The following is a 24,085-nucleotide window of genomic DNA, read 5'->3' on the forward strand; positions in this document are numbered from 1 at the left end:
GTGCACACCTGCCGGGCCTAACCCTGGCCTAACCATCGTTTCAAAGAATAGTACAACGGCGAGCGCGTCGAGTATAAACGCCTCGTCCGTTTGGGGAGGTGCGCGCGCAGTCTGTGGAGACTCGCGCTGCGGAGCCAGGCGAAAGTATTTAACAAGGCTTGAAACGTCAGGTAAAGCGCACAGGCTCGCAACTGAAGGAATACATATGCCTACAAATCAAATGCTTTGGTAAAGTCACACAACTTAAACATTGAAGTCCATGTTGCACAAAAATAAACACTGAAGTTTATAATTAGCCTACTATGTTGTTTTTTTTTTTTTTTTTACAGTGGGTCATAATATATCATATCTTTTAGTTTGTCAGTGCGTTTTGTGGTGTTAGGAATTGTTTTTCTGCGCATTCCCGCACTCAAAACGTGCGTACACCACCTCCTGAGCTGGCGTAGGATTTGAGCGTGCCGTACGCCAACGTTCATATTGATAAATCTCAAAGTCACCGTGGTTTTGGGTGTACGCCAGGTGTACGCTGGGAATTTGGTGTACGCACTTTTGATAAATGAGGGCCATTGTGTCTCAATACCAGTATTTGTGTAAACAATTGAGAAAAACTGTAACATTATTAGTTTTACATTAAATATTGGGTAATATTATGGCAAACAAGTCACTTTTATAGAGGTTGTTTTATAGTGTTTAAGATGTTTGTTGTAGCTATAGAAACCATAAAAGTCACGGTTCATGAATTCACTGTCTCTCTTTCTGCCTGTGTGTGTGTGTGTGTGTGTGTGTGTGTGTGTGTGTGTGTGTGTGTGTGTGTGTGTCAGGGTGATTGCCAATCACCATAATTATTGCCTATCAGCCGCGCCTATGTTCATTGTTTGGTGTCTTGTGTTGTCAGATCGTTGTGAGTGTTCCCGGTGTCCTGGCCTGCTTCCAGTAGGGATGGGCAAATGAAGCCTAATGAGGCACTGTGGGTTTCCCCTGAATGTTTCGGGAAAAGATTCGAAGCACCAAGAGTGTCGAAAACAGCGCCATCTTGTGGCAGGTCAAATGTATAGCAGCCATGTTTATGAGCAGCTGAGTGCGCAGCGCCGATGTTTTATCCATTAAACACAAATAAAAACCTGACAATGTTCAGTTTTCTGATAATATAATTCACATATTAAAGTGTGGCAATAAAATAAATGTAACAATTATATTAATACTGTACAGAAATACAAAATACCAACAGAGTTGCTTGATGCAAGTAAATGTTGGTCTAATTATTTTATGGTTTCTATGCTGTTTATGTGCTATTAGGCTGTAGGCTTATTTATAGGCTATATATTACACACACACACACACACACACACACACACACACACACACACACACACACACACACACACACACACATTAGTAAATGGACTTAAACTTCCAAAAACCTGTAGAGTAGTGGTCTGGGTTCAAGCATTCCGACACGCAAAGTGAAGCATTCACGTGACTGGAAAGAAAGTGAGGCTTCGTTTTTCGTTGATCACGTGTTTCTCTGAAAACAATATGCGCTCATGAGCTTCATGAGAAATTGCGCTGCGTACTCGATACGCGCTTTGAAGCTTCAGTGTCAAATCAAATGTAACATCATCAGTAGCTTCCAGTCCTCTTTGCTACCTTGCTTGTGTTGGTCTCTCGTTCTTCTTGTTCTGCATTCTGCCCTGGGATTACTGTTCATCTGGAGTTTATTGCTGCATGCTGGATTCTCGTGGATTTTCTCTGCACTTCTGACATCACCGAGGGAGTTACCTGTCGACGTCCCTGCGCCACTCAGAGCAGCCATCCCTGCACCAGACTCATAGGCGTAATTTGCGGGTGGGACATGTCCCCACCACTTTTTAAAACATCTCGCGGCACATATATTTTCATATTTTTACATACTGTAAAGTAATATAATACATTGTATATCTGTGTTAAAGATAAGCTATGGCTTTTCTTAATGTTCTTAATGTGGGCCTGAATACAACATGATATACAGGCCAAGGAGTCTTTCACATGTTCAGCATGTTAACCCTTAGAGACCAACTGGAACACAATCAATACCTTATAGGTTAAAACTACATATAAAAGCAGTTCATACTTTATCTTACTTTCTACTTTATCATACATATATGATAGCTCATGTTTGATAGGACTTCGCAATCTGAATCACACCATGAATATGGTCATTGACTATATACTGACATACTGCTTTTTGTTTATGATCAAATGTAAATATCTTCTAAGCATTTGGTCTGTAATATTTTGTTGTCAAATCCAAACATATTTAGTAATAGAAACACGTTCAGAATATGGTATTGATAATAATAATAATAATAATAATAACTTAAACAGTTATTACGCTCTCAATCGAGGACAGTGTCAGATGACTGCCTGAATGTGAACTTGCTCTCTGTCCTACTGGCTCTTTAACTTCATTTTCTCTTCACCTTCTATAAGTAAAAAACTAGTACAATAATTTTTTTTTTTTTTTTTTTTTGGTAACTGACTGAACTTCACTCCATCTTGCTTTCTGGAAAGAACAATTCAACTGTAAAACGATTGCAAAGATAGCAGTAAAAAGATAACACTATGATCATTAAACATTATCATCCTTTTACTTAAAGAAAACATATTACAAAAGGAAAAGGCCAACCATCAATTATTTTTTCTCATTTACCTTTTGGATCATTAAGACCCTTTTCACACATGCCTTATAATAATTGGCTGAATAAAATATTAAACAACTTTTTTAAAGAAAATTAATGAGAATTACTCTCTAAAATCAAGGACCACAATGGAAATAAATGAATGCAACTTTATTGTGTTATCCTTGACAAAGAATATTTTATGTCTTACTTTTTACGTCAAATAAACTCAAAAGAAGAATATTTTGTTGCGTCAATGTCTGAACATGCATTATATCAAAGGAAAGAACACACCCTCTGCTTAAAAAAGAGAAAGAAGAAGAAGGAAAAAACTTTGCATTTTAAACAAAAAGCTGAGAAAACCACGTTTTTGTCAAAGACAAAATCTGGATCAGAATCAAAACGTAGATGGAGTAGATCGAGTCCATCAACACTCCCAAAGCTTCACAGTCCTATAGCTCGTCCTGGGTCGACATTTCATTCAGTAACATATGGCAGTTTTTTTGATCTATGTATTACAGTTTTTCTCGATTGCTTAAACACATTTCTTGAAACTATGCCTTGTATTCTCAAAACTGTAAACACAAATCCATAACGTCTCACCCAGTTCCCCAAACATCCTATTTTAAGGTCAAAATGAAGCTCTACACTCAAAACCATTCACTCTTGCTGAAAAAACAAACTTTGCCCTCAGACAGGACACACAAGCCCTCAAAATCACACACACTACAACATAGTCTAACACACTGGTGCAATAAATTCAAAACAACATTTCCAAAACTGGTAAGTTATGTTGCTTGTGGTTCCCCACCTCACAAACCTTTTCACATGATGAACACAAAAGACACAACCAATGGATACATTGGCACATTTTTATGTGATTTTCTTTGCACAGTTCATCATCAGTGGCCAAAAGAAATCAAAGTGTCTTGACACTTTTTCCAAAAGTGTTCCACCAGCAAGTGCCTGTGCCGTTGTACTTTGAAAATCAGGAGCAAATTGATGCAATCCACACTCACCTGACATAAATTCTGGGCAGCACATACACACTGTGACAAGATCAAATTCACCATGGATGTCCTTTTTACATTTTTTTACATTTTTTTATTTTTAATTTTTAAATGAAATACCCACAGATATGAAACTCAAATTAAAAAGGCAGTTTGTGTTCTCTTAACTTTCTTTTATGTGGTCTGTGACTCTTAGGGGGTCTACAGTGATTCTGCAGGGTCTCCAATAAGTCTTATAGTTTATCTTATTTGCTTTGATGCATTTCTCAGATCACAACTGAAATCACATCATCTTGTCACTGGTGCACATCATAAAAGCAATTTCTCATTATTTTATACAAATTGCAAATGCTTCTGTACATTCATGCAATTGATAATGTACAACTGTCTGCTGTTTCCTACATTATCAACTCTTTATGTCATGTTGATCAAAATATAGGCCTATTATACTATTTCTCTGTTGAATTGTCATACTTCTCAAAACATAGGCATTAGTTCCTTGCATAAGTCATTAAATGCAAAATGGTTGACTATAAACTGTCAAGCATGTTTTCAATACATTTCTATTAGACTTTATTTTGTAAATGTGTCCTGAATTGATGAATTGCAGAGGTGTATTTAGAATTTCATTAATGAAGGAAATAATGAATTGATAAATTAGGAAGCAGCAAGGCAATTCATAATCAGATGCATGAATTTACCAAAGCATTGGCAATTTGTTCAAAAGTAGTTATGAGAATTTCAGTAGTGATCTGAGAAGTGTTATTTCGCAGTATATCCCCTACTGGACGCATCTGGAACAGCAGGGGCGTAAAACTGCCTGGGGCGTAAAACTGCCTGGGGCGTATATCTACCGGCTCCAAGTCTGCAGCCTCCCCATATAGTCAAGAAGCGACAGGTTACTATGGTTACGGCAGTAATATCAAACGCTCATTGGCTCTCTTCTCGCCTGCTTCGTCACAGATTGCGTCATGCACATTCACATTTGAAATGAAGTGCGCACTGCCGCGCAGCCCTCAGAGCGAACCGAACCTAAGACGGATTAACGTTTTCATGGATTTGAATTAATAACTTAAATTCTGCTCTGTCTGTCATACAAAACCACTGCCACAGAGGACTGCGACACATCGTCACGTGAACAACTTTTGGTACCGATTTTGACATTTTCCCATTAAATAAATTATTGTGATTATACTTGTCTGTCTGTTGTTTTTCTTTATAATTGTAGCCTATAGTTTTAAGAAATGGTTATGATTAGATTTAGGGGTAGGATTAGCAAACGTCCGGGGATAATGGTACGTGTAAGATTCACGTCTGAGGCTGTTAAACTGTGACATCTACACGTTTTCCAAAGGGGACCAACATGATTATTTCACGTACATTTTGCTCCGTTTCGCTCGGACATTTAACGGCGTAGACATACACACGGAAGATGACGGTTCGTTTCGGCGTGAACATACACGCGGATAGCTCAAAATGCGTATAGATAACACGCCACTTTTGACTTGAAAGTGGCGTGTATGATTACGCAAAGTCATGATGTCATGTTGCAATCTCTGTTAAATATCACTGAACAACAAGATAAAGATGTTGTTGTCACAATGTCTCCAGAAGAGGGCAGCCTTGATTTACTAACAGATAGAGCCAGCACAAAACCTCTTTTGACATTTGTAATTTATTGTCATTTTGACGTTTCTTTAAGTGACGCTCTGGCCTCTGTAGTTGTACCTATGTCCCCTCCTACTTTGCATGTGCACGGCATCTAAGTAAAAAGTATGAGCATGGCTGTGTACTGAAGCTCTGTGTCATCATGGTGTCAGAAGTCTGTCAAGAACAGATAAAAAGGAAAGAATGGCATCATCACAGTTCGACCACCCCAAGATCGCTGGGATCATCCTAGTTCATCCCAAACATCACCTACAGAACTCAGGGCTGCTAAGCAGACTTTAACAACTGGGCAGTGCACTACTAGACGAGCCAGAGTTGTGAAGCCTCCTGACAGGCTCTGCTTGTAGTCAAGGAAAGGCGTAATAAAGACGTCTAATTTATTGTCATTTTGACGTTTCTTTAAGTGACGCTCTGGCCTCTGTAGTTGTACCTATGTCCCCTCCTACTTTCTATGTGCTTGGCAGTATGTATTTAGTAAAAAGTATTGAGCATGGCTGTGTACTGAAGCTCTGTGTCAGAAGCATTATTTTACAACATAAAAAAAATATATACTGTCAGGATTTACCAAAGACTCGCAGTGAAGAATTAGTGATGAAAGGATGTAGACACTGATATTTTTGCTGCTGACTTTTTTGCATATGCATTTGTAGGGGTTTATCTTTCAGACACAAAATGTATGGGAGGAGAGTTCTACAGTATAATGAATCATGTAATGTGATTTACTAAAGTTTGTGCTAGTCAATTTATTGGTATTTACTCCATTATTTACTGCTCCAAAAAGCATGTCTTAACCCATTTTGCACCCGTGTTGTTAGATTACACGCACCTGATTATCAGTGGCTCTGCTTGTTTGTAGCCCTACACAAATTTTCACACAATTTTGTATAGACTGCATTGGTTATTATGGAATTTAACTGACTGCATCTGTGTTCTTTAGTGTGTCTCACACTTATTTGACCTGTTTAGTAAATCTGGCCCTAAACCTTAAAATATACCAACCTTATTTATTAGTGTTTGATCAATAAGGGTTATGCAGATTCATAAACCTTTGCATTTACCCATCAAATTTTACTATAGATACTCCATATATAAGTACACTACAGGCCAAAAGTTTGGACACATTACTATTTTTTATGTTTTTGAAAGAAGTTTCTTCTGCTCATCAAGCCTGCATTTATTTGATCAAAAATACAGAAAAAAAAAAAAAGTAATATTGTGATATATTATTACAATTTAAAATAATTGGTTTTCAATTTATTAGACTTTAAATTATCATTTATTTCTGTGATGCAAAGCTGAATTTTCAGGATCATTTAAGGATCATTATATATATATATATATATACAGTATATATATATATATATATATTTATTACACACACAGACAGAAAAACAGACAGAGAGGGACATTGGCTATTAAATTGATATTCAACACATTGAAAAATAATTTCACAACTACACTACTAAAGCTTCTCTTGAAAATGTATCAACAATGTATGAATTATGAGAGGTTTTGTAAACTCACCATTGAGCAGCGATTGCTTGACAGAAGGCAAAGGTGAACAGCGCAGTGCAGGTAAAGCCTAGTGGAGTTTGCAGTGAAGATAAACATCCTGAAGGAGAAACGGCTGGATGTCGAGACGCCGTTCTGCAGCAGCTCCACTGTGTCGTCATTTGGATTGGGACACCTGAGAATATCAATAATGACAAATGCTTTCACTTTTGTATTAACTGTTTCAAATGATCTCATGCTTTAGTTCTGAAATACTGAAAGACAAAGCATGTAAGGCTATGCTAAAAGTTTTATGAGTATTATTTATTCAAATGTTACATTGAGTTAAGGCTATAGGCTTAAAATAATAGAAAGAAGCCCTGCTTTACTCTGAAAGGATGAGATCCCAGCGGAGGCTGTAATCAGGATCATTCACAGGTGTAGCCCAACACGTGTCCATCACCAGGGCAAACTGGCGGCTGTCGACCCCCTCAACACGAACTTCCACATGCATCTCCTGGTCGAGCTCAGCATCCACACGACCAGTGAAGGGCCGGGTAAACTCATCATCCTCATATGGAATCATCCGGACCTGATATCTGCCTTCACCAGCGGGAAGAGTCCTGTGCACAATGCTGTTGAAATGATGGATAGATTTTTGTTAAAACTACTTTGTTTTATGGGTAAAATTCTGCGTAAACCATATATGAGATTATTAAATATTACTATTACTAAATATTAGAGAATTTTAGAATATATTGACTTTACACACACACACACACACACACACACACACACACACACACACACACACACACACACATTCCAGCATTGCAATCTTGACATCGCAGCCTGTTCATTATAGCCTTAATAAAATATAGTAATAAAATAGTCAACCTAAAATATAAAAAGTACACTGCTCTGTTTAAATAGTCAGTAGTAGGCTACAATTCGTACCATTCACAGTAAGCAGTGCTCTGATGTTTCCAAGCACATTTTTGCACGTGTGAAGAGGATGATTTTTTCCGTCGATATTGGAATGTGAGTGAAGTACAAAGCCTATGATAAAGAATAGTTTAGCATCCAAATACATCGCAAATGTTGAAACATTTTGATTCTAATGAGAGAGTTACGTGAGCCAAACACTTACTTTTGTTTTCATTTTTATTTTATTTCGTTTTGGCTTGATTATAGTTATATAATTAGAATTTATAAAAACACTCCCAAAGCTTCACAGTCCTATAGCTCGTCCTGGGTCGACATTTCTTTCAGTAACATTAGGCACTTTTGAACTATGTATTAATGTAGTAACAATTAATGCAAATTATTAAACAATAAATCCATTATGCTACATCAAATGACAGTTATGAAATAAAGAAACATTTAGAAACCCAAAACCAGTGTGGCCAATTAAAATGGCATTAAACAATATGCATGTAAAATGTTGTGGTACTAAACTAAAAGTGTGTCAGGACACTCATCAGAGGAACAAGTATCAGGGAATATAATAAATGCAATGCAGTGAAATGTAATGTATTCACAATAGAAACCAACAGAAACCTTTATTTACAAATGATTAAGATAAATTAAATGTTCACCTGTGTTCCCTGCAGACAACACCAGAGGACCCATGGATATATGGGTCCTTGTTTGTAGCCCTACACAGTCATCCGCTCCACTCTCATACTCATAGCCATCTCACATAAAACACCTTCCATCAGGGTAGATGACGAGTGGCGGCGGTGACCCCCTGCCTTAGGTTGCCCCCTGTTTGGCCAAAGAGGATCTTACCCGTCATTGATAAATCACCTCGTGTACACTGGTAACCGCTGGTAACAGAATCAGGTGTTTTCTCGAGCTTAGGAAATGTGCATTCAAGAGACACCATCCATTAAGTTGCCTAACAGTGTTAAAACATGGAGACAGGTTAATAACAGAAGTATTTAATCACTAAAATCAATTAGACATACTCAAAGCAGCAATATATAAGATGAGACAAAAAGGTTACTGGTCATAGAATAAATTAGTCAAATATGTCACTTTTATCATTTAAGATTTGTAATATTATTTTAAAGCCCTCTTTAAAGTAATTCGGTTTAAAATAAATAAATAAATAATAACTACAAATTGCCCCCTGAATGGCAATCATTTCTTTAACATCTCTGTCTCTATGATTTTCGAGAGAGAGAGAGAGAGAGAGAGAGAGAGAGACTCTTGGTCATTCAGGACTGGTAACGTCTCAGGTTACGTATGTAACCCTGGTTCCCTGAGAGGGAACGAGACGCTGCGTCGAGACGCGGTGGGAACGCCCTGCATGATTGCATCGTGAAGCACGTGTATAATCAGTCCAATGGAAAGACGAGACGTCATAGGCGGGTGACGTCATCGACCAGGAAGCTATAAAGCACCCCTGCGACAGACCGCGGCAGCTTCTGAAAGCCGAAGCAAGTCGATCACAGGCATGCAGGGAGTATGGCAAGGCGACGCAGGGTCTCGTTCCCTCTCAGGGAACCAGGGTTACATACGTAACCTGAGACGTTCCCTTTCAAGGGAACTCGAGCTGCGTCGAGACGCGGTGGGAACCCTATACCCACTACGCCATATGACAAATGCCTGTTCTGTATGAAGACCATGCGCACACTAGGAAACAAGCACCCTAGGCCCTGGAGTGGATAAATCCAACAAATGTAAGCGGTGAGGACCAGCCTGCCGCATTACAGATGTCATAGAGTGAAACTCCTGATAATAAAGCCTTAGAGGCAGCCATACTCCTGGTAGAATGCTTGCATTATTGTCGAATCCCATAAAACACCCAGAAAAGTGGTCCTCTGAGCTGGGAGGAGCACACTCTTCTTGGCGTTGAGCCACAACCCCAACCTCTTTATGTGAGACAGAACGACATCTCGATGCCGAACTGCCAACTGCTCGGACTGAGCTAAAATCAACCAATCGTCGATAAAGTATAATACGCGAATGCCCTGGAGTCTCAGAGGAGCCAGAGCTGCATCCACGCATTTTGTAAAGATGCGGGGTGATAAACCTAGGCCGAAGGGAAGAACCCAATACTGGTATGCTTCGCCCCCGAAAGCAAACCTCAGGAACCTCCTGTGATGAGGATGGATAGATAAGTAAGCGTCCTTCAAGTCTATTGTGACAAACCAGTCCTCGGACTGAATCTGTGACACAATTTTAGCGTAAGCATACTTTGAACTTGAGATTCTGAAACCTGCTGTTTAATTGACGCAGGTCTAGAATATGACGCAACCCCTCATCCTCTTTCGGAACAATGAAGTAACGGCTGTAAAACCCTGACTGTCTGCTGGGAGGAGAAACCCCTTCTATAGCTCCTTTTGCAGAAGTGTCAGTACTTCCTGCTCCATAACCAGAGCCTGCTCGGGGTCCACCACTGTGGGGAGGACCTCTAGAAATCTGGGCGGACGAGAACCGAACTGAATTCTGAAACCCTTTTCTATAGTGTGCAGGACCCACTGAGAAATATGTGGCAGTAGTTTCCACGCTGCCAGAAATTCTACTAGGGGAACCAGTCTTTCGAGACTGGCCTCTGGATTTGGTTGAACAGTCACTTTGGTGCCCTGAAGCGGCGAACCGGCAGGGAACAACCGAACTGACCATTCTACGCCCCTCCTCGGAGGATCGTATGGGGACGCTGACACCTCGGTGCCCTGAACGGAGAACCGGCAGGGAACAACCGAACTGGGAGCGCTGCGACCCTCCTCAGAGAGTCGCACCCCAGAGGGTGCCGAGGAGAAACGATTTCTCAAAACCGTCCCTGCCCCGGAGGAACCTTCAGAAGCCTGATGGCCTCAGCGTCAGGACTTCTTGTCTAAGTTTTATTAGAGATAACGACAGTCCTCAGATCTTGCCTACCTCTAACTAGCTTTGTTCCTACGACCCTCCTCGGAGGATCATTGGAAAAAGCAGGCACCTCAGCGCCCTGAAACGGCGAACCGGCAGGGAAACCGAACTGACTGCTCTACGTCGTTTGGGGACGCTGACACCTCGGTGTCCTGAAACGGCGAACCGGCAGGAAAACCGAACAGCCAGCGTTGCGACCCTCCTCAGAGAGTCGCACCCCAGAGGGCGCCGAGGAGAAACGATTTCTCAAAACCGTCCCTACCCCGGAGGGGACCACCCTCAGAAGCCTGCAACCTCGGCGTCAGGGCTTCTTCCATTTTTAGCTATTTTAGAGATAAAACAGTCCTCAGATCTTGCATATCTCTAACTGGCTAGACTGTGACCGCCACCCAGGTCCCCATCGATTGTGGATGAGCCCGAATGGCGAATCTTTGTTTTGCCGCACTCTATGCTGCGAGGAGCTTAAGTATGCTGAGACTGCTCCCGCCCAGCAGTCTCAGGAACGTTAGATCGGTGAGGAAGAACCTTTGGAACGCCGCTGAAGAGTTTATTTCTTCGTTTTTTTGAAAGCGGAGCGTCCAGAAGAAAAGATATTTTATCTTAATTTTTCTTTACATCAGAAAAACGATATATATATATAAATATAAATATAACACTCCGTGGCCACCAGCAGGAAACAACCGAACTGGCAATGCTGCGACCCTCCTCAGAGAGTCGCCACCCAGAGGACGCCGAGGAGAAACGATTTCTCGAAACCGTCCCTCCCCGGTATAGTTTATCTGTTGCGCGACGCAATTCTCGAATAGCGTCAGTGCTGTTACATCCTCACATTCATCCATGCTTATATACTTTACCTACCAGTGCTGCCTAATAATATTTATCTATTATTTATGGTGGCTGGTGGGTAACGTCGGGGTTATGATGACGCCAACACGGGAGAGAGATAGCTCGCAAGCGTCTCTTTAACCCGAGGCACTGTCATACCATGATACTTAATACCCATAACATTACTATAGTAGAAGTTTAGGGATAAAACACATAAACAGAAACCAGTTTATTCCACGATCTCGACACCTCAGTGTGGAGATAGGGAAAAAACGGCACTCCCCGACGAGGAGGCTGAGATATAGAGTTTTCCTTTTATTTTCACTCTCATATATGTTCGGCTGGCCAGTAATATTTTAACTTAGCAACAGTATTATATAAAACCTCCTTTTATAAGCTCCTCTTTATTCAACAGAGTTATGAGCTGACTTATTTATTTATTGAAAACTCATAAACATCTGCCTTATTTTGATATTTTTTTTCTTTTATTTATTTATTTTTTAAACAAAAACACTAACGATACCAATTCCTCGGAACTGGAAATCGCAGCATGAGTGCCTCATCCCGGGGAGGAGAAACCGCAGAGCGTGCTTCTCCCCGAGATAAGGCACGTGGATCGAACAGGTGTTTGTTAGAACCATTTGCGATCGCCAAGATGCGTGTCGACGGCGTGCCTCGGCAGCAGCGGGACCCGCGCCTCGGGGCGCGCGCACCGAACCGTCCTCCTCGAAGAACGGCCGGCGGGAGCGGAGCGTCCTCACGGACAGCTTCTCGCAATGCTCACAGTCAGCCCCCTCGAGAACTGACTGTTGGCATGCTCCACTCCCAAACAAGCAACACAAAGCTGAAGTGTGTGTCCCCACCCGTGATATAACGTGGGGAGGGAACAACACAACGCTTGCTTGCTCTCTTTTGCCATAATATATATATATATATATTGCAACTTAACAGACAACAATAAATATGACAAGGACAGAATACACAGATCGCTTACCAAAGGCACAGAAGCTGCCGCGGTCTGTCGCAGGGGTGCTTTATAGCTTCCTGGTCGATGACGTCACCCGCCTATGACGTCTCGTCTTTCCATTGGACTGATTATACACGTGCTTCACGACGCAATCACGCAGGGCGTTCCCACCGCGTCTCGACGCAGCTCGAGTTCCCTTGAAAGGGAACTGCATTTTCATAAACTTGTAAAATAGTTTCAGTCTTCTACTATCTTTTAACTCTAGCCCAGCTTAAGACTTTGCCAGAAATTAAAGATCTTTGTTTATATTTGTCTTTTGGCCACACATCAGGGAATTTAGAAATTAAAAATTTCCACTCAGGTTGAGTCTCTGTTACACTGACAATTATATATTTTTTTTTTTTATTTATTTTTTTTTTACGTTTTTCTCGATTGCTTAAACACATTTCTTGAAACTATGCCTCGTATTCTCAAACCAGTAAACACAAATCCATAACGTCTCACCCAACTCAAAACCATTCACTCTTGCTGAAAACCAAACTTTGCCCTCAGACATCACACACAAGCAGTCACAAACACACACACTACAACATAGTCTTACACATTGGTGCAATAAATTCAAAACAACATTTCCAAAATTGGTAAGTTATGTTGCTTGTGGTGTGTTGTACTGTGTAGTACATGAATAAATACAAATGTGCCAATGTTTGTGAGGGGGGGAACCACAAGCAACATAACTTACCAGTTTTGGAAATGTTGTTTTGAATTTATTGCACCAGTGTGTTAGACTATGTTGTAGTGTGTGTGATTTTGAGGGCTTGTGTGTCCTGTCTAATGGCAAAGTTTGGTTTTTCAGCAAGAGTGAATGGTTTTGAGTGTAGAGCTTCATTTTGACCTGAAAATAGGATGTTTGGGGAACTGGGTGAGATGTTATGGATTTGTGTTTACAGTTTTGAGAATACGAGGCATAGTTTCAAGAAACGTGTTTAAGCAATCGAGAAAAACTCTAACATAAGGCACCATGTATAGGTTTGTAGTGATAACTACTGTATATGCACAAGCATGCTACAGGCATGTATATTTTAGTTATACACAACTGTATGACTTACACATCATGGGCTTGTAGAGAACTGTTGACATTTAACTGCACACAGAAAGAGCGGCATCTGTCTTTGAGCTGAACACTTAACAATAACAAGGCACCTTGTATAAGTTTGTAATGAAAACTATATACATCAGCAAAAGGCACCTTGTATAGGGTTGTAATGAAAACTATATACATCATCAAAAGTCACCTTGTGTAGGTTTGTAATGATAACTATATGCATAATAAACATGAAACAATTTACAGACATGTGCATGTGTACTTTGTAATGAGAACTATGAGATTCAATTTTACACAAACATGTACCTAGGGAGAATGGGGTGATTCATGTTTTCATGGAACATGATAAGTAAAAGTAGAAAAAGAAAAAAATCCCCCTTCTCCCTAATGACTGCAGCCACCTCTGGGTCCTTGTAGATCCTTTGAATGACCATTTCCTCCTTTGCAAAAACAAAGTCTCACCAGTTCATACCTGTCAGCAGGAGTTGCCCTTGGACCTGCCAGTAGTAACTGTGCTGCTTTTTCAGCTTTATGGAGTCATTGTGGAGCTTTAGGTATTTGCAGTCAACATAACTCTTGACATTGGGGCATTTTACCTCCAACAGGCCAAAGGCTGGATTGTCTGTGGGGTCAAAAACAATACAATCGGGACAAGATCCTAAACAGGGGGCATCAGGGTGTATGACGAAGCCACAAGGCCAGTAGCTGTTGTTCTTCATTTTACAGTACTCTTGAATGGCCTGTGGCTCCAATGCCAGACCTCTTTTAATGGCCGATGTTTGGGCCACACCCCTGAGCAGTCTTTCAGTGAGATGTTCTGCTGATGTCTGACCACGAACATGACAAACCTCCCTAAAGTGAGAAGATGTTAATCTCATCTTTCTAACCCGATGCCACTCCAAGTTGCAATCCCCCTTGCCATTTCCAAGTTGGTCTGTAGAGATTGCAGATGCAGTTGCTGGTGGAGACTGCACACAAACTGGCAACAAGTGGGCTCCAATCTTTAGCCATCCAAGGGCAGAGGTGGGCGTGGAGGAGCTCCAGTGTGGAGTAACATGATATCAGGCTGCCCTCCTGAACTTTGCCCAAAGCTGACTCGACCAGCGGGACATCAGCACTGATGGACGTGGTGACAAACTACACCCTGCACATGTGTCTACTAATAATAATGCTCTGAAAATTACCATAGTCCTTGGCTTGTGCCAGCTGGGGTCACAGCAAGGAGGCGGAGCTGAGAGTAGGTCGCCGTCTGAAAAAGGAGTGCCTTGCCAGCAGAACACGAGCACACCGTCTCATACAGCTGCACTGGGGAGGAGTCTTCAAGGACAATCTAGGAAGAAAACAGAAGAAAAAGTTACTACTCACGCATAACAAACCTTAATCCTAGCAAGTGCAGTATAATGTGATGTGAACTATATCCTACTCTCAAGTTGTGAGGTCTCTCCTTTTTCTTCAGGGACCTGTGGCACATAGCTCGCACACTGACTCTCCCTGTGCCTGACACTTTGTTTGACACTGAGTTAGGGATAACATCACATTGATTATAATTTAAGTGATGCATCAAGACCGTTTAGGAATAATTACAAGGCACAATCACTCAAAAGTGATATGGCAAGATTGCTCCAACATGGTGTTAAAGGATAGGCACTTACAGCTAAGCACATCACAGGCAAAATGGCTTTTTAATGTTTTTTTTTTTTACAGAATAGCCCCGTTTACATGACACCTTCTCACTTTTAACCCAAGGGGGTCCGATCAAACATCCATTTCTTAACCCGATTGATAGAGGTAGTGTGTGTATGTACACATCTATTTGATACGATATTCCAATCAAGCGGGAAATTTGTTACGTTAGGATCTTGTGAACGGATTGATTTTCAATCGGACTAAAAAGAGGTGTAAATGTAAACGAAAGTGACAGGGTAAAACTATCTACTATAATCATGTGAGATATGGCCAAAGAGGAAAACCTGTAATTCCCATAGATGATTTATTTAGCTTAGGTAACTTAACATCAAGCTACTGCTAGCCCGCCCTAGTTCTAGTCAGCGGTAGTCTACCAACTCTGCTGTCACCGTGAAGATATGAAGTACCTTCATAGTTGTCGATGAATTGTGAAATGTACATTTTGAACCCCTTCTCTCTTTTACTCCTGGGAGCAGATGAAAAGGAGTTAGTAATCCGGTGCAAGTCACTGATGATAAACTAGGTAGATCTTGCTGGCTTCTCGTATAAAACAACGCCATTTTCAGGAATGAGGCGAGCGGAAGTGGGACGGATTACCGGAATCAAACCGGATGTCGGCAACATTCTATTAACGCAACTAGTGAATGGTTTTAAACTTCAACAGAGTACCCGCCTTCAAGGAAGTTAACGCTTATCAATGGAGAGTGGCCAGATTCTCTGTACAAATGAAATGTATGAGATTCTGGTAGGACCAGGCTAAGTTTACGCTGCCCTGTGACGTAATAAGTCTGCTCTTTTTAGATCTTGTCATTTTCTGGCTATGGTTTCAATAAAAGCAGTTTTTGTAATAACAAGGAAGTTTTGAGTTTTAAAACTTGGGCTACAGGGTATTTTTTATAGTATAATAAACTCTCAGCTGTCAAAAGATCAAGGAAAATTTGAATTCTCAGTTCATGACCCCTTTAATCAGGAGACTCAGTACTCTTTCAGAAGTTGTGTAATAGCGCCCCCTACCTCATATCAGTGAAAACACGGAAAGCTGTACATTTCCGTCAGTGGTGGGAAAAGAGTTAATAATATAATCTACCTAGTAGTCTGCTTCATAACTGCAGTTGACTTGTTTAATTTTTTTTAATTTTTTGTATATTGTATTTCTGTCAATAGATCCTCTTAAATATGACACAATGCACCTTTTAAAGCACTGTGGAATTAAATATTAAATAAGCAAGCTTATTGCATTGAATATAGTCCGGCATGCATGGCCTATACTAAATCAGCATGCCTGACTATATGCAATGCAATAAGCTTGCATATTAAATATTTATTTCCACAGTGCCTTTAAAGGTGCATTGTGTAATATTTAGGATCTGTTGACAGAAATGTAATATCATATACATAACTATGTTTTCAGTGGTGTATAAAGACCATAATGAACCGTTATGTGTTTATTACCTTAGAATGAGCCATTTCTATCTACATACACCGCGGGTCCCCTTATATTGAAATAGCCATTTTGCGCTGACATTAGCCAGTAGCACTTAACGGACAAACTACTTCAGAGCGCGTTTCGTTACTGTAGTATATGCGGCTGCATATAGGTAATTAAAGTAACTCAAGTCTGTGAGTATTGATGCTAGTTACATCAAGGTCCCGCTAGAGGGCAGTGTTATGTTGTGGATGGGTATAAGTTGTGGCCTCCGGTCTGGTGTATGTGTTCTAGTTGCAGTATTAAAGACGATCAACAGTCACAGTGCTCTCCTCTGATGTTTATATGAACAAAACCCACATAACAAGAACATGATATGGTGTCAGAAGTGTGGGCTGTCGTCAACGTTATAATCAAGACATCGGCAAGGGTGAAAATATATAAAGTTGAAACACGACTTCAGGCAAAAGTGACGTGCACATCAGACAAAAAATGGAGCACTTCAAGCCACCCTCAGCGATGACATTGACTGGCAACGTGAGCGAAAACTGGCGCAAATGGGAGCAGAGGTTCGTGTTGTACATGACGGCAGCTGAGCTCTCTAAAAAGAGTGCGACAGTTCAAGTGGCAGTTCTACTACACTCAGTAGGTGAGGAGGCACTAGAAATTTATAACACTTTTGAAATAGCAAAAGAAGCACCAGAAGAAGTGACTGTAGATCAAATTTTGGAAGCTTTCAGAAACTACTGCACACCTAAAAAGAATGTGGTGTTTGAGAGACATCAGTTCTGGACATGCATCATGCAAGAGCCGATGCAGATTGATAAGTTTGTTACGGAACTCAGACAAAAAAGCAAAAATTGTGAATTTGGTGCGTCTGAGGACGATATGATAAGAGACAAAATTGTCTTTAGTGTGACAGACAAAAGTGTGACAGAAAAACTGCTGAGAGAACCAAATCTGACTCTACAAAAGGCCATAGACATATGCAGAGCATCAGAGATTGCCAAGGAAAGAATAAACATAATGGCATCAGCGAAAAAAGAAAGTGAAGTGCATTTGACATGATCAAAGGAGCAAAGCACAAAAATAAGGCTTTTAAAGTCTCACCGTTACGCAACAAAAAAGAGAAAGACAATGGCACATCAAGATCATGTAACAGATGCGGACAGACACACCCACCAAGATTATGTCCAGCATATGGGGCTAAATGCAGAGCGTGTGGCAAAGCCAACCATTATGCAGAAATGTGCAAGATGAAGTCTGTGCAGACACTCCAAGCTGTTGATAGTTTGTTTATGGGGACCCTGCAATGCACACAGATAAATGCAATTAGTAAAAATGAAGAAACGTGGAGCACAACCATGACTGTCAGAGGGATCCCTATTGAATTCAAACTAGACACTGGTGCTGATGCAAATGTCCTGTCACTTGAACAAATCAGAAAGCTACCTGGTGACGTCACGCTCAAGCCCACAGAGACCATGTTAGTGGCGTATGGCGGCGCAAGGATCAGACCAGCTGGTTATGTATTCTTGAAATGCCACAAGGGACAAAATGAATCAAGGCTGTTGTTTTTTGTTACGGAGCAGTCAACACCACCAATACTAGGCAGAGCCGCCTGTGAACATCTGAATCTGGTTAAGCGGGTGGAGCCCGTGAGTGCAACCGTGCCTTCTTCAAAAGAGGAGCTGGTGAAGCAATATCCAGAAGTGTTCCAAGGGCTAGGAGAATTCCCAGGTGAGCATCACATACACCTTGATCCAGAGGTTCCTCCAGTGGTTCACGGATGTAGAAAGATTCCCCTGGCCATAATGGACAGACTAAAAGAAACCCTGGATCAGTTAGTGCTGACGGATGTCATTGCGCCTGTTATAGAGCCAACAAAATGGGTCAACAGTCTGGTTGTAACTGAAAAGAAAAATGGCTCGCTTAGACTATGTCTTGATCCTCGTGAACTAAACAGGGCAGTTAGACGCCAGCACTATTCCATACCAACACCTGAGGACGTACAAAGCAAACTGGCTGGTAACAAGGTATTCACAATTTTGGATGAAAAAGACGGTTACTGGCAGATCAAGCTAGACAAAGCTTCATCATTGCTGTGCACTTTTAACACACCTTGGGGACGCTTCAGGTTCAAACGTCTTCCATTTGGCCTTAAATCTTCCAGTGAGGTGTTCCAGCAAAAAAACAGTGAAGCATTCGGTGACATAACTGGTGTGCATGTGATTGCTGATGATATGATCATCGCAGCAGCTGATGAGAAAGAGCACACAGAAATTCTGAAAAAAGTGATGGACAGAGCCAAAGAATTGAACATCAAGTTCAACGCAGACAAAATACAGTACAAAGTCACAAAGGTGAAATACATGGGTCATGTAATAAGTGAAGAGGGCGTTCAACCGGACAGTGAAAAGGTAAAAGCAATTGTCAATATGCCCGCTCCAGAAGACAAAAAAGGCCTCCAGGGAGTGCTGGGCATGACAAAATACTTGTCACAGTACATAAGAAATGAGGCAGTTCTGACTGCCCCATTAAGACAGTTGCTAAGAAAAGACTCAGAGTGGCTATGGATGCCTGAGCATGATGCAGCATTGGACAGCTTAAAAAAGGCCCTTACTGAGGCTCCTGTGCTAAGGTTCTTTGACCCAAAACAGCAAATAGTGCTTCAGGCTGATGCTTCAAAGGACGGCCTCGGTGCATGTTTATTACAACTAGAACACATACACCAGACCGGAGGCCACAACTTATACCCATCCACAACATAACACTGCCCTCTAGCGGGACCTTGATGTAACTAGCATCAATACTCACAGACTTGAGTTACTTTAATTACCTATATGCAGCCGCATATACTACAGTTACTATGTTGTTCTTCGTGCAAAGAAGCTAGCTAAAGTGAGCGAATAAAACACTGACACAATGATGAACGAGTAGCAATAACATATTGTTTTACTGAATAATTAAGTAAACATAATTTCTTAATCTTTGTAAAGAAACATCATTGCTTAACTGGCTACTCTCTGCTGTCTCAGACGACGACATCACTTCCTGTCTCCACCGTAACTTCTGTTGGTTTCAATTCGCAACATCACCACAGTGCACCTTTAAGTGAAGTACAGGTTAAGTAAATGCTATGTAGACCTAATATAGTGCATTTAGGAAAAAAACCTATCTAAAGTAATTTTTTTGGTAAGTTGTTTGAATTTATAATAAAACTGACTGAACTGAATTTGTAAGCCGAGGCTTTGTTTCCTATCAAAAGTAACAAAAGCACAAGTCCTATTTTTCTTCGGTTTGTGTTTATTTACTGTTCTAACTTAATTTTAAGTATGTAGGCTACATGTATTTTCCTATATTTTAAGCAAAACACACACAGAGATATATGATAATGTTAATACATTTTTTAAAATATTAGACCTTTAAATCCATGTCCTTAGAAGCAGTCGAAGGACAAGACGGCCTAATACTATCATAAAATTACACAGGGACCGGACAGTTTCACATAATCACAGTCTGGATGAGGATTTCAAAAAAAATATTTTTATTTAGCAAGGAAGCATTTTTTCCCCTCATAATACACAGTTATAGCTGAAAGCAGTGGTTGCAGTAAATATATAGAGTATTTAAAATATATTTTAAGTATTTTAAGTACAATTGAAAATAAAGAAAGCAATCAAATTAATTCTTATTTTACCATACTAGACAGAGAAAGTTATCATCATAAACTTAAGGGTCCTCATTATTATTAGGTGCAAATACAAGTCAAAGCAGAACAATTTATAAGTTCAATGCCAATTGTTCCTAATCCAATGTACAGTGTACAAATCAGATATGACAAACAACATTTTTTTTAAATATATAATCAAAGAATTCAAAGGTAATTGTATGTCTAAACATACAACAAAGTGTAGGCATTAAGGAGTGCAACCATCAAAATGATCAAGGAACCACACAGGCCTGGTGCCCTGGACACTTGCACTTTTTCTGGGATCAGTATGTCTGAAGGGGGACAAGACATGGTTCAGTGCATGGTAAAGTTGCAAAAAAAATAAAATAAATATGGATTAAATCTTACAGAAATTTGACATAAGTAAAAAAATTAAATTAAGCATTAAGGTTATTAAAATTAACATTTACCTGAGCTCCGTTCAGACCAAACCAGAGGACCCAGGGATATGAAAGCGCTGTCATGGAAGTCGAGAGACCTGCCCTCTCTCCGGTGGTGTCCAGAAGAACAGTTCTAAAGATTAAAAATGGATAACCAGAATGTGATGAGATTTTTACAGTCTTCAACAGTGTCTTACTGCATCCGCACAGATTACTTCACTCTAGATGGCGATATAATGCCAAAAACAGATTTTCAGCCTTCTGAAGGAACCAGAACAATCTGACACACGATTAGTGCACACTAAACTCACCGTTGAGCAGCGATTGCTTGACAGAAGGCAAAGGTGAACAGCACAGTGCAGGTAAAGCTTAGTGGAGTTTGCAGTGAAGATAAACATCCTGAAGGAGAAACGGCTGGATGTCGAGACGCCGTTCTGCAGCAGCTCCACTGTGTCGTCATTTGGATTGGGACACCTGAGAATATCAATAATGACAAATTATTTCTTTTTGAAACAGTCAATACAGAGTGATCTCCTTTAAATCATTACATGTTTGCATTCCATGTTCAAAAATGTAATACTTTCCTTTAGTCCTGAAAAACTGAAAGACATGTAACATGTAATGTAATCCTAAAGGTGATATGATTATTATTTATTCAGTAAAAATTTTACAATGAGTAAAGGCTAAGCTTAAAATAATTTTAAAAAATCCCTGCTTTACTCTGAAAGGATGAGATCCCAGCGGAGGCTGTAATCAGGATCATTCACAGGTGTAGCCCAACACGTGTCCATCACCAGGGCAAACTGGCGGCTGTCGACCCCCTCAACACGAACTTCCACATGCATCTCCTGGTCGAGCTCTGCATCCACACGACCAGTGAAGGGCCGGGTAAACTCATCATCCTCATATGGAATCATCCGGACCTGATATCTGCCTTCACCAGCGGGAAGAGTCTTGTTCACCATGCTGATGAAATAATGGATAGATCTGTGTTAAAACTATTATGTTTATGGATAAAATTATGTTTAAAATAGATATGCTTGGTTTTGAGAATATAACCATATATTTACTTTTTAAATACATTTATTTTTCTGCTAAAAGGATTAGTTCACCTAAAAAGATTTGGAATATAGTTCAGGAGTTATATGGACCTTTTTTTTTTTTCTTTTTTTTTTTTTTTTCTTAAGCTTGAAATTCCCCATGGGGATTAACTGCATTGAAAGATATGACCAGAAAAATGTGTGTGTTCCTTGGAAAAAAATATTAACAAACAAAATTTCTGTTTTTGGTGAACTACCCCTTTTAAAAAATAGTGCTGTTCCACTCCCACCTCTCCAGTGGGTTGATTTCCACATTCATGGAAAGTGTTTGTGATTGAGGATAAGCACAGCTGAAAGAAAGCTTCAGGATTTTCTCTCTGCTGATGATTAGACCTTCTGACCTCGGTGTCCCCAGAATAAAGTTATCATAGATGAAGTGGGTGCCGTTAGCCTGTGGACAACAAAGAAAACATTTGTAATTTAGTCTAAACTGAATTCAATATATATATATATATATATATATATATATATATATATATATATATATATATATATAAAGCCAAAAGGTTTCATGTTACGTATTAATGGTGGAGAAGTTCCAGTTTCTTTTGTGGCATGGCATTGTGTATCCTTCCCCTCTGAATCTCTTTGTGACTTTAAGAAGTCTGTAGGGAGGTCTGTTTGGGACCTTCCTTTGGTTGTTACAGATTGATTATTCAGTATCCTTACAGACCTCCCTACATACTTCTCAAAGTCTCATAGAGATTCCCCAAGAGGACAAACTATTCTGGTTATATCAGGCATTGCAAATATTTAGATTGTGTATTGAATAGATTATACATATTTAAACCTACCACAAGATTTGTACCACAGATGTGTTCATCATCATCAAAATGGAATTCCACTCTGCCATTCCGGACCGTTCCTTTGCAGCTGGGATCATTGAGGTGTAAGACATCAGCTGGAAAACCAGCCTCAAAGAGCTGACAGCGAGACACAGATATGGAGCCAGAGCTGCTTTCACAGGTTTCTGAGAACTCTGAGTTTAAAAAAAATAAAAAATAAAAAAGAGGCAAAAGATTGTCAGAATAATAAATAAATAAATAAAAAGGTATCAAATGACAATTTTTTAATTTTTTTATGATACCAACCAAAAGAGTCAGGTTGTGGTCTGGGTTGGTCATCGTTACATAAACAGCCATAAACACCATTTTTCTTCCCACACCATTCATCCTCAGAGCAGCTGAGTTCAGAACAGCGATCTCTCACATCTAAGAGGAAAAGCACAGATAGATGAAATACAACACAAAGACACTGAGTCATGTTAACAGAATCAGAGCTTAACATTCTAGTCCCCTGAATGATTATTGCTCTGTATTCCTCAAGGTATTTTTCTCTAATGAATTAAATGGGTAATTTTATTTTTAAAGTCGGCATGAAACGGAAGTTGAGATTGTCATTTTTTCCTTGTTGTGACGTATATCCGAGTGAAACGGCTTCTGAAATTAGAAAAAAAATGTAGGGCGGGGCTTGATTTCGTCCTTCGGGAATTGATTGGATCGTTGGAGGTTGGGCGTTGCAAACAAAATGGAGGCAGATTTGAATGCCAGTTTACATTCAGTTGTGTAGGATTTCTCTCCACCGGACTCCCCACCGTTACCCTCCCATGAAGGATTTTTTATTGAGGAGCCCGGCGACGAGAACGAGGACGAGCAGCTAAATTTGCAGGCAGGAATCAGCCCATATTTATATGAGCCTCCCGCGAACCAAGATGAGTCAAGTCAAGTTTACATTTACATTTATTCATTTAGCTGACGCTTTTATCCAAAGCGACTTACAATTGCTATATATATGTCAGAGGTCGCACGCCTCTGGAGCAACTAGGGGTTAAGTGTCTTGCTCAGGGACACATTGGTGTCTCACAGTGGATTCAAACCCGGGTCTCTCACACCAAAGGCATGTGTCTTATCCATTGCGCCACCACCACCCGTTATCAGTCAAGTTATCAGTCAAGTTCACCCTCGAGAGCATCTCGACGTGTCCGATAAGTAAATAACTAGATTTACATAAGATAGATAGCCTACCATTCGGACACTTCGAGATGCTCTCGAGGGTGAACTTGACTGATAACTTGACTTGACTCAAAACGAGACCGACACCGATAGCCGCACCATCATCGGCTCTGGCCGCACCCTTTCGCCATGGCACGTGACCGAAAGAG

At 40.4% G+C, this 24,085-nt stretch overlaps 2 protein-coding genes across 7 annotated transcripts in view; both read right to left on the reverse strand.

Moving 5' to 3' along the window:
* Window positions 1-6,596: 6,596 nt before the first annotated feature.
* On the reverse strand, window positions 6,597-8,716 carry LOC309485221 (pancreatic secretory granule membrane major glycoprotein GP2-like). Of its 3 annotated transcripts, XM_082152000.1 has the most exons (5): window positions 8,425-8,714; window positions 7,784-7,885; window positions 7,216-7,461; window positions 6,860-7,022; window positions 6,597-6,617 (listed from the first exon to the last, which is right to left on the reverse strand). In XM_082152000.1, the coding sequence occupies exons 3-5, from the start codon at window positions 7,410-7,412 to the stop codon at window positions 6,612-6,614; spliced, it is 366 nt and encodes a 121-aa protein (XP_082008126.1). In that variant the 5' UTR covers window positions 7,413-7,461; window positions 7,784-7,885; window positions 8,425-8,714; the 3' UTR covers window positions 6,597-6,611. The 3 variants fall into 3 exon arrangements, with proteins under 3 accessions (XP_082008126.1, XP_082008124.1, XP_082008125.1); XM_082151998.1 differs by lacking the exon at window positions 6,597-6,617 and having other exon boundaries at window positions 6,766-7,022; window positions 8,425-8,716; XM_082151999.1 differs by lacking the exons at window positions 6,597-6,617; window positions 8,425-8,714 and having other exon boundaries at window positions 6,766-7,022; window positions 7,784-7,887.
* Window positions 8,717-20,276: 11,560 nt separating this feature from the next.
* LOC309485166 (uncharacterized protein) overlaps window positions 20,277-24,085 on the reverse strand; it is a 198,682-nt gene continuing 194,873 nt past the window's right edge. For all 4 annotated transcript variants that reach the window (XM_082151835.1, XM_082151832.1, XM_082151833.1 and 1 more), the window contains 7 exons: window positions 23,016-23,135; window positions 22,719-22,903; window positions 22,155-22,315; window positions 21,545-21,790; window positions 21,136-21,298; window positions 20,855-20,957; window positions 20,277-20,716 (listed from right to left, as the gene is read on the reverse strand). In XM_082151835.1, coding sequence (XP_082007961.1) covers window positions 20,607-20,716; window positions 20,855-20,957; window positions 21,136-21,298; window positions 21,545-21,790; window positions 22,155-22,315; window positions 22,719-22,903; window positions 23,016-23,135 — 1,088 coding nt within the window. In that variant the 3' untranslated portion in view covers window positions 20,277-20,606. The remainder of the gene's footprint in view (window positions 20,717-20,854; window positions 20,958-21,135; window positions 21,299-21,544; window positions 21,791-22,154; window positions 22,316-22,718; window positions 22,904-23,015; window positions 23,136-24,085) is intronic.

This window comes from Leuciscus leuciscus, assembly GCF_965113295.1.
Source record: "Leuciscus leuciscus genome assembly, chromosome: 21".
Lineage (NCBI taxonomy): Eukaryota > Metazoa > Chordata > Actinopteri > Cypriniformes > Leuciscidae > Leuciscus > Leuciscus leuciscus.